The sequence below is a fragment of the Pungitius pungitius genome, chromosome 11 (assembly GCF_949316345.1).
Source record: "Pungitius pungitius chromosome 11, fPunPun2.1, whole genome shotgun sequence".
Lineage (NCBI taxonomy): Eukaryota > Metazoa > Chordata > Actinopteri > Perciformes > Gasterosteidae > Pungitius > Pungitius pungitius.
Window position 1 is genome coordinate 8,481,420 of NC_084910.1, and position 9,992 is coordinate 8,491,411.

General features: G+C 43.6%; 1 protein-coding gene across 4 annotated transcripts in view; it reads right to left on the reverse strand.

The window, feature by feature from the left end:
• hace1 (HECT domain and ankyrin repeat containing E3 ubiquitin protein ligase 1) overlaps nt 1-9,295 on the reverse strand; it is a 35,079-nt gene extending 25,784 nt beyond the window's left edge. For 3 of the 4 annotated variants that reach the window (XM_037453549.2, XM_037453550.2, XM_037453548.2), the window contains exons 1-10: nt 8,999-9,295; nt 7,906-7,960; nt 7,680-7,769; nt 4,130-4,234; nt 2,923-2,998; nt 2,636-2,767; nt 2,248-2,330; nt 1,734-1,830; nt 1,506-1,607; nt 1,310-1,416 (exon numbers count right to left, since the gene is read on the reverse strand). In XM_037453549.2, coding sequence (XP_037309446.2) covers nt 1,310-1,416; nt 1,506-1,607; nt 1,734-1,830; nt 2,248-2,330; nt 2,636-2,767; nt 2,923-2,998; nt 4,130-4,234; nt 7,680-7,769; nt 7,906-7,960; nt 8,999-9,089 — 938 coding nt within the window. In that variant the 5' untranslated portion in view covers nt 9,090-9,295. The remainder of the gene's footprint in view (nt 1-1,309; nt 1,417-1,505; nt 1,608-1,733; nt 1,831-2,247; nt 2,331-2,635; nt 2,768-2,922; nt 2,999-4,129; nt 4,235-7,679; nt 7,770-7,905; nt 7,961-8,998) is intronic. The other variant, XM_037453551.2, reaches the window with a different exon arrangement.
• Between the last annotated feature and the right edge of the window lie 697 nt (nt 9,296-9,992).

Consider the following 9,992-nt stretch of genomic DNA (forward strand, 5'->3'; position numbering starts at 1 on the left):
GATTCAACCATCTTAGCAGACCCAGAAACAGTTGTGTGGCAAATACAGGCTGTGTCTGAACTAAAACAATGAATGTCGGATGACGTTGGGGCTTTGGATTTTAATACGACTGCAAGTGATGAGAGCACAGACACCGGGGGAGATTTACGATTAGTTCTGCATTGGGGAGGAGCTGCTTGTTCTTAGATGTCTAAAGAATACACCGATGGCAGGGACAGGTGCAATTTACAGGATATGACTCACATGGCCCAAGCTGTGTGGTGTTTAACAGATGGGGCTCCAGCTAGGAGAGGCGAGGGCACAGGAAGAGCCTATATGGCTTCAAGCCCTCAGGGCAGACAGACCAGTGGCCCTCATGTTGTCAACCCAACTCCAGTATGAGGGCTCAATCACACACTTTCAAGCTTTCCACTCTGACCTGCTTTACCATTCTGTTTGAAGACTCAGTGACCATCTCCGTTTGGCAGGTCGAGCATTTTTAGTTGATCTAACTGATCATCTAAATATCCATTCAATACCATTTGATAACCAACGTTAATAACCAAAGTTAATGTGTGGACAGCCCCATACATTCCCCTTATCTCCCCCTTTCACCATTGTTACGTCCACAATGTGGAACAATAACTAAACAACAACCGAAATTTTCTGAGTCAAAGTGCAGTTAAAAAACAAGTTTTATTTACAGATAATTGACAAATGTGGCGGAGGTCGAGACAGGATAGTTGTGCCAAATAAACAAAAGTAACAAACCAAAACTAGGCCTAACTAACTCTTTCTTTAGAAAACAAAACAAACAAAAGGCTGGCTGGGATCTCTAAAAACCACCGTTTACAAAACGTACAGGGACTGGCACCAACCACTAAACCTAGTGTGTGACATGACAAAAAGACCCTACGTGCAAAAGTGTACAGGGTACCCCAGACTTACCTATGCCTTCTACCTCCTTGCCACACAAACAACGTAATAATTCTGGAAAAGGTTTCTTCCATTCAGAGATCAATCATCAACGAAAAAGCCCCCACCCCAAGAGCCCAGAGTGCTTCTCTGACTAAGAAAAGATCTGAGGAATTAAACAAAAGCCTGTTAATAAAAAGCTATGATGAAGGTTGATTTTTATCCTTTGTTGTTGTGTATTATCAATCATTATTGACCTACACTTAAGGCGGTAAGGTGAGTGACTCAGCCATTTGGATATTTCTCTGTATGCGAACCTCTATGAAAACAAATGAACTCCTGAAACACCTAGTGATTCCTATGTATAAAATGAGATAAATAAGGAAAAGAAAGCAAATATGTGAAATATTGATACCTGAGAAGCTTGTGTCCATTAGTGGTAGCCACTTCAGCAAGACTGGTTAAGATCCTGAGGAAATGACTGTCACTCTGCTGAGAGACATGCTCCAGAACCTGCCTGAGCTACACACACACACACACACACACACACACAATCAATAGAGGCAGATACACAGAGCTGATCAATGAATGCAGAAAACAACCAGTCATACCATGTTTTCTTTCAGACCATCATTTTGTGTCATTTGGATGAGGGACTGGAAAAGCCTACCGTGGTGCTGTATGAGGATCTCGCAGGTCTCCCCATATCCACCCTGAACACACATCAGGTGGGACAGTGACCATGCACTGTAAATGCACTTATTGTAAGTCGCTTTGGATAAAAGCGTCAGCTAAATGACATGTAATGTAAAAGAGGTACAAATGATAAAGATCCGCACCTGCACACAGAGATCTAGCGGAGTGATTCCATTCTTGTCGGAGAGGTACTTGGCCCCTCGAGAAAGCAGGATCTGTGCAGTGTCTCTTTGGCCGTGGCTACAGAATGACACAGTAATGGCTTCAATGGGTTTTTTAGAACATTTGAATCTATAATATTTACTTTGTTACTTGAGTCTATGAACAGAAAAACATGCCTGCAAATATTTTTGCAATAACACTATTGATGGCAACAGTGATGTTTATTTGCAAAAATCATTTTGAAAAATATTATTTGCCATTATATAGACTTTGCATCCTTTATGTTGTTTTACACTGTACTGTGTCTTTTCAATAGAAAACAATGTGATTGATGGGAATTCATGTTGGAAACCAGCAATCTGATGCCTAAAAGGGGACGTTGCTTTTTACCACTAAAACTAACAAAAACAAAACTGACATGCAAATCAATGATGCCCGATGCCTTCAGAGAGTTTGAGAGAACACTATGAATGTACAATATCACAATAAGATCACCTGCAGGCAAAGTAAAGAGGCGTGGCTCCAGAGACGTTGGGCCGGTTGATGTCAGCTCCACTGTCCAGCAGACAAAGCACCGTCTAAGTGGAAACAACATCGTCACTCTTAACATATTGTATTGGGGAAATATTGTCGTTATACATGCGTTATTATGCTATGATTTTACTGGTCTGGAAGTGGGCAGTATATGGCCCCTTAACATAAATGAGTTTGACACCCTGTGATAGCGATATCCTCCTCTCCTGTTCTTCCTAAGGTTCCTTGCTCTTCTCTCCCAGTTAAAGGTTTTCACTCTGCTGAAGTGAGGGTTCCGTGTTTGTACAGACTGCAAAGTGTGATTTCAGGCTATACTAAATAAATTCATTTGAATAAGAAAATGACTCACTGTTTTGTGTCCGTTCTGACAGGCTACATGTAGAGCCGTTTGCCCCATTGCGTCCTCCACGTCCACGTTGGACACATGCTGGACCAGATCGTGGAGGAGCTCTGTTCTGCCGTTCACTGCCAACCAGTGGATCTGCAGCAGAGGTTCACATGCACACTCACTCTCCTGACTACAGCAGAGGTTCACATGCACACTCACTCTCCTGACTACACGACTCAAACAGAGACCACGCAACAATATGTGAATTAACAATGACTCGAAAACAACATCAATGACAGTCAACTTACAGCGGTCAGTCCCTCATTGTTGCAGATGTTGACATCAGCATTATATTCCAGTAGCTTGGCCATGCACTTCTTCTGCCTGTAGCAACAGTGGAGGCAAGTGAAAAGTCCTTTTCACAAATGTAACAGCCACAACTTTCTCTCGGGTCCAATGACTGGTGTTTACTGGACCTGGGAGAAAGTACTGGCAGGAAGTTATTTACATGTTGTAACTGAAAAACATAGATAACATCTGGAAGTCTAATACGCATAATAAGTGCACCGCAAACTAAAAAACACCTAATGACTTTCCCTGGACTAGTCTGCACTTTACTAGCCTTTACGATGGCACTTTGTAGTGAAGGGAAATTATGCTTTCTTGATTATTTTTTTAGCCTCCGGGATTCTGGAATCTTTCTGTATTCCTTATTGTAGATCTGGGAGTCTCCCACTCCTTTCATTCCAAGCAATATTTCATGACAGCTTATTTCAGCATCTTTTTGCCCCTCTCCCTTCCAGCTTTGACTGGTGAAGAACCCGCTGTCACGGTTTGGGTTCATGTCTTGTTTTATTATCTGTCTTGTATTATATCTTATGCATGTTCTTCTTCTTCTTACCTTGTCACTCAGTTTGTGACGACAGCCATCTCTAGGCAGATTTTTTTTAAAATGCCCTACTCCTTCCATCTCTTATGATGTATTCATCAACTTGTGACACTGCTGGCATCAACTAGCTGGACCTCTGACGAATTAGGTCAGTCCTTTCAATGGGAGGGGAATATATATGCAAATACTTATTTTACACTATTTTTTTTATTGACATTCATTTGCGTGGCAGTTTGCACTGTCCCCTCACAGAATGAAGGTCCTGGGTTCTAAACCACCCAACTCCTTTCTGGGTGGAGTCTGCATGTTCTCCTCCCACAGTCCAAAGACATAATCTGGGGATTAGGTCTCTTTGTCAGGCCTGTGATCGACTGGAGACCAGTCCAGGGTGTACCCCGACCATTGCCCAATAATAGCTGTGATTGACTCCAGCTCACCCCCAACATTCTAAGGATTAGCAGAATAGAAAATGACTGAATGAATGACATTAATTTGAAAAAGTTGGTTTTCTCTTTGAAATTAAATGATATTTTTTTGCAAATTGTCATAGAAATAAACTATGCTGACAATAATTGCATTTTAAAAAAGCAAAGAAAAAATCAAATCAAACAAAGAAAAAACTGTACCCGTTCCTTGCAGCGAGGTGCAGAGGGGTGCAGCCGGAGATGTCCTGGTAGTTTGGGTTGGCTCCTCTTTTCAGCAGTAGAAGCAGACACTCCACTGATCCACAGCTGTACAGAACACAAGGCAACATAAAGCAACACAGGCGGGATGAGGTTTGCAGGCCAATCCCATCAGCTTCTCAGATTACAGATCCAAGACAATTGAAAAACACTTTACGAGCAATTGATTCCATCGGATTGGTAGATTCAGACATTAAAAAGGTCAATTGTTGATAATTAATTGTCATTACGCAACACAAAGATGCACAATCAACGTTAGTTGTAGCTTACTCTAATCACAACAAGACAAGCACAACAACTCAGAACTAGTAGCGTATGCCCAGGTTTTACATTTCCATGCACGGCTGTCCCTGGGGCAGAGAGCACCACAGTGACTTGTTGTCATGACAGATTCCTGCCTTTTAAGGCGCGGAGCAATGCAGTAGAACAGGATTACATTACATTACATGTCATTTAGCTGGCGCTTTTATCCAAAGCGACGTACAATAAGTGCATTTCCACATAGATACAAACTCAGAAGAACAAGTAACAAGAAAGTACATTTTTTATCAAATAAGCAGTTACAAAAGATGTTATAGAAAAGTGCCATTATAAGTACAATTTAAGTGCTATCATTTGTTAGTGCTACGGTTTGCTAGTGTTTTAGTCAAGGTAGAGTCTAAAAAGATGTGTCTTGAGTTTTCGACGGAAGATGTAGAGGCTCTCTGCAGTCCTGATGTCATCGGAGAGCTCATTCCACTATCTGGGAGCCAGGACAGCAAAGAGTCGCGAAGACCAGTCGAGCTGCTGCATTCTGGATGAAATGCAGTGGTCGTATGGCGGTACCTGGGAGTTACAGTAGTCAAGGCGGGAGATGACAAGCGCCTGAAGAGAAGGGGTCGTATTCTCCTGATGTTGTAGAGCGTGTATCTACAGGATAGTGTCGTCGCTGCGATGTTGGCAGTCAGGGAGAGTTGGGAGTCAAGTGTCACGCTGAGGTTCCTGGCACTCTGAGTGGGCGTTAACACGGAGTCGCCGAAGTTAACGGTCAGGTCCTGAGTGGGCGAGGTTTTTCCAGGGAAGAAAAGTTCGGTCTTGTCGGGGTTGATCTTCAGGTGATGAGCGGACATCCACTGGGAGATGTCAGTCAAACATGCAGAGATCCGTGCCGCCACCCGAGTGTCCGAGTCGGGGAAGGAGAGAATTAGTTGGGTGTCGTCAGCATAGCTGTGATAGGAAAAACCGTGCGAGCAAATGACGGAGCCAAGGGAGTTGGTGTAAATTGAGAAGAGGAGGGGACCCAGGACGGAGCCCCGGGGAACTCCAGTAGTAAGGGGACAAGGTTCCGACACTGATCCTCCCCAAGTTACCCGGTAGGTGCGACCATCAAGGTAGGATGAGAGAAGAGACAGCACGGATCCTGTGACACCAAGTTCCTGAAGGGCAGCGATAAGGATCTGGTGGTTTACTGTGTCGAATGCTGCAGAAAGGTCCAGTAGGATGAGCACGGAGGCGAGTGAGGCGGCTCTAGCAGTCTCTGTGGAATGGCCCGCCTTGAAGCCTGACTGGTGGGGGTCTAGGAGGTTGTTACTATGGAGATAGGAGGAGAGTTGGTTGAAGATGGCTCATCACTTGCACTTGTCTGCTTAGGATCGTTCCAGACGCTTAAACATTTCCTGCCATACGTGAATGGAAAGCAGGTGATTGTCTGGTTGGACAAGCGGTTATCATTGTGCCTTCTTATTTTGGTGGTGGCTTCACCAGCACTCTGTGAGTGAGCGCATGCGTTAGACTAGGGGTGCCCAATGGGCAGAGGTGGAAAGAGTAACAAAATGTTGTACTCAAGTAAAAGTACTGTTACTTAAGTAAAATTTTACTGAAGTACAAGTTACCAGTCTAAAAATGTACTCAAGTAAAAGTCAAAAGTAGCTCATTAAAAATCTACTTTTAGATTAAAAGTTAAAGTTACTTTTTAAACAGCTGGGTGGGGTGCGGGATTCTAGTGTAGTTAAAAAAAAATCTCAATCTAGTTGTTTTTAATTGAATGAAGACCTTTACAAATTAAAGTGTAATAGCAAAAATAATCAAATAAAAATAAAACATTTTACATTACTACATTACTACAACCACTAAATATGGCATGAACCGTGGAGTCAGTAAAGCAGGGGTGTCAAACTCATTTCAGGTTGGGGCCAGATACTGCCGACTTGGACCGAATGCGGGCCACCGACGATCGGCGCGAACGGCTGACGGGGGGGGCCATTGGCGTCGCTGAAGGTGGGGGGGGGAGGTGGCGTCGCTGACGGGGGTGATGCTGGCGGCCCGACCGACGGTTCGCTGACGTCGGGACGTATGCACTCCAGTGGCGGACCGTTTACTCTGCGATCTCCTTAAACTGTCTCTGCTCTGCTCACTGAAGCAAAACAATACGTGGACAATAAATATTAGAGCCAAGAGCAGCGAGTGTAGTCAACTACTGCTGCTAAAACATCCCGTCAGACCAGGATTATTTATTTATATCCTTTAATGGACTTTTCTCCTTTTGTTACCCTGGTAACCGTTGTCATTACAGACGGTTGCGTCGATTCTTACTGTGAAAATCTACGTACTTCCGGTTTAGCGGCCACGCTTCGTATTTTTATTGGATTTCAGCTGGGTTTGCGTCTGTTTTGTCCGCCTCCATCATTCTTGTTTAGCGCGTTCGTTCTCCCGCTCATCACTCAATCACTGCAGTGACCTTAGTTTCCTGGGGGCGAGTTTTTTTTTACTCAGTATGGATATGATTTAAAATGTAGCGTTGTACAATACAAACAAAAAATACTTAAGTAAAAGTAAAATTACAGATTTAAAAAAATACTTTAAAAGGTAGAAGTACACAAAAAAACTACTCAATTACAGTAACGCGAGTAAATGTAATTCGTTACTTTCCGCCTCTGCCAATGGGTCAATCACCAAGGCAGTGCCGAAATATTCACTTAATGTCACCAGTGATCCGGGTCACTCGGAATCCTGTGAACTCATGAGAAGATTCCGTAGGACTCGGTGGGCGATGGTGGCTCATTGAGTAGTGTGCTGCGTTGGGAGCCGCAAGGTTGGCGGCTCGAATTCCGGCTGCTCCATGTGCCATGTCGAAGTGTCTCTGAGCAAGACACCTAACCCCTAGTTGCTCCCCAGGCAAAGTGTAACGCATTGGTTATAATGCGATGTAAGTTGCTTTGGATAAAAGCATCAGCTAAATGACATGTGATGTAATGTAATGACTGAGCTCAGGATGTCACAGAAACGTATAAACAACGGTGATCATCAGAGGTCACAGGTGACTTTGTTGGTATAAAAACTCCACTCATGCAAGTGCGAGACAGAAGACAATCCAGTGTTAAGCACTGCCTCTGGCAGTCATCCACGATTGGTAGAACTGGTTACATATGCAACTCACTTTAGCTCCTTGCTGGATTAACTTAACAAATTCAAGCGTACGCTCACCCTTAATGTGAATGAGTCAACAATATCTTACTTGGCAGCAATGTGTAGTAGACTTCTCTTCACTCGTCCGAAGGCATAGTTTACATCAAACTTGGAGTTGAGAAGCAACTCAGACACTGACCTTTAAGAGAGAGGGTGAAACAAGTAAAAAACAACACATGTTGTAAACCAGCTAAAGCAGAATCATGTGACAATACACACATTCTTAATGGAGCCCAGATATCTACTGATGCTTTCCTGCCGGCCCTGAGGCTTACCTGTGCTGGTCAGCCATGACCATCGGCATAAGGGTGTACACTGCAGTCTCATTGTCTGTGGAAAGAGCAATAGCAATCCATATAAAACTGTTAGGTCATAACATAACAAATTATAAATACGGTTTGTATATTGTTCAGAACGTGAGATACTAATTATGTGACCCAAGTGATGATGATGATGATGATGTGCAGTGCCAGTGTTGTAAACTGTATGCACAAGCCAATACTCTTGAACCTAAGTTCCATATGTGCACATCTGATGCTAAAACAGTACTCCACTCTACACAGCCCCCCTGTGCAAAGCAAAGATGAAAAATCTTCAGGTGGCATTGATGATGCTTTAAGAATCTTCTTGCCCACATTTCATGCAATAATAATAATAATAATCTAATCTACAAATTGAAATGTTGATTAAATGAATCTGAGAATGTAATCACCAAGGATTTAACTGAACCTACACAGTGTGATATAAAAAGGTATTCTCCTTGTTTGTGGAAACGTTGGAACAAATGTCCGTACGTCATTGGACCTTTTTATTATTGCTAACAATAGCTCGGTCGTGATGCTTTGTGTTTTCGTTTCTTTGTTCTTTTGTATGTACTCCTGTGGTCACAAGTGGATCTGTCTGCTCATGGAGTGACAGCTAATTGTGCTGTTTTTTGAAGAGTTTGATTTTGGATTTCTATCTTTTTTTCTCATTATTATTTATCTATTTCTTACTCTGCTGACTACTTATATGTAACATTTTTATTTGCACAAAACAAGCTCTATGGGAGATTATGTTTTATGTTTTATACAAACAGGAAGGGCAACTTCCTGTTTGGACACATCAACATCAAGTGACGTTTGGAACTCGAGTGGACTCAACAGAATATCTAACCCGTTCTGTATAAATACACAACCTCCAACGTCGAAGCGCTGAATTGAAAAGTATACATAAGAGAGAGAGAGAAAGAGAGAGCTTGCTATAGCTTAACGTTACATGACGGTCAGGGACTATGATGAGGCAGGCTGCTGCATGACTCCCTCCAGCTGAAGAAGACCACAGCGCGGCTGTCAGTCATGTCACCGCGGAAGGGTTCTATGCGGTTACCTTCTGGGAGTTCCACGGTCCTGGCCCGGCGGAGGGAGCGGGTTAGCCGGCTGAGCTGTGCGTTGAGCTGTTCCATCGCTCGTTCCATCATAGGGTGCCCGGTCCACCGAGATGAGAACCGGGGGGGCCTCGCCCGTCGGAGTTATTTGTTCCTAATGGGGCTGTATCGTTCATGTGCGTCGTCCATGGGCGATGGGAGAAATGGAACCGTTGTGGGCACCAGCACTGCCCACTCACCTTCTCCTCCACACTGGTCCCACCGACAGCGGCAGTGCTGCAGCTCACTTACTTCCTGTTGTGATGACGTATGAGCGCTATGCAGTGTGGGTGTTGTTGTAGCAGGGCATCTTGTGTTGGCGTCTAGCTTATAGGTGAATGCAAGAATAGGCTGACAACCCGACAAACAAAACAACAACAAAAAAAGACTAAACAAGATACACATAATAATAATAACACATAATCAACCACTAAAAAATACCACATACAACAGCGGTCCCAACCATCAATTCGCCATTACCAGGCACACGCAAAATCCTCCATTCAACAGGCAGTATCAGTAGTCATACTTAAAATACAGGTTTATCGTGTCAATTCAGGTGATTCTCATGCGCCAGGCCCACTATATGTTGCAGGTTTGTAAGTTTTCATGCCGATCGTATCTTTTTATTTTGTCGTGTTCATCAGCCACACCTTGAAGACCGGTCCAGGAAATATTGCTTAACATCAATCCGGTCCATGAGGCAAAAAAGGTTGACATACAAGACACCAATATACTCCACTTTTTATACTGAGTGGGGGCACTGATAGCTTCCTGGCTGTGACTATGGTGTGCGAATGTTAGTTACTGGTGAGAAGGTGTCACTGTGTACGGTAGCTCCTGATCCGAGTATGAATGGGTGTGAATGGTGACATGTAGTGATAAGGAGCTTTGTGTGGTTACGCAGAGCGGGTCACCGTCTTCAGCCCACTCAAAGCACTGTAACTCTTCATGTTA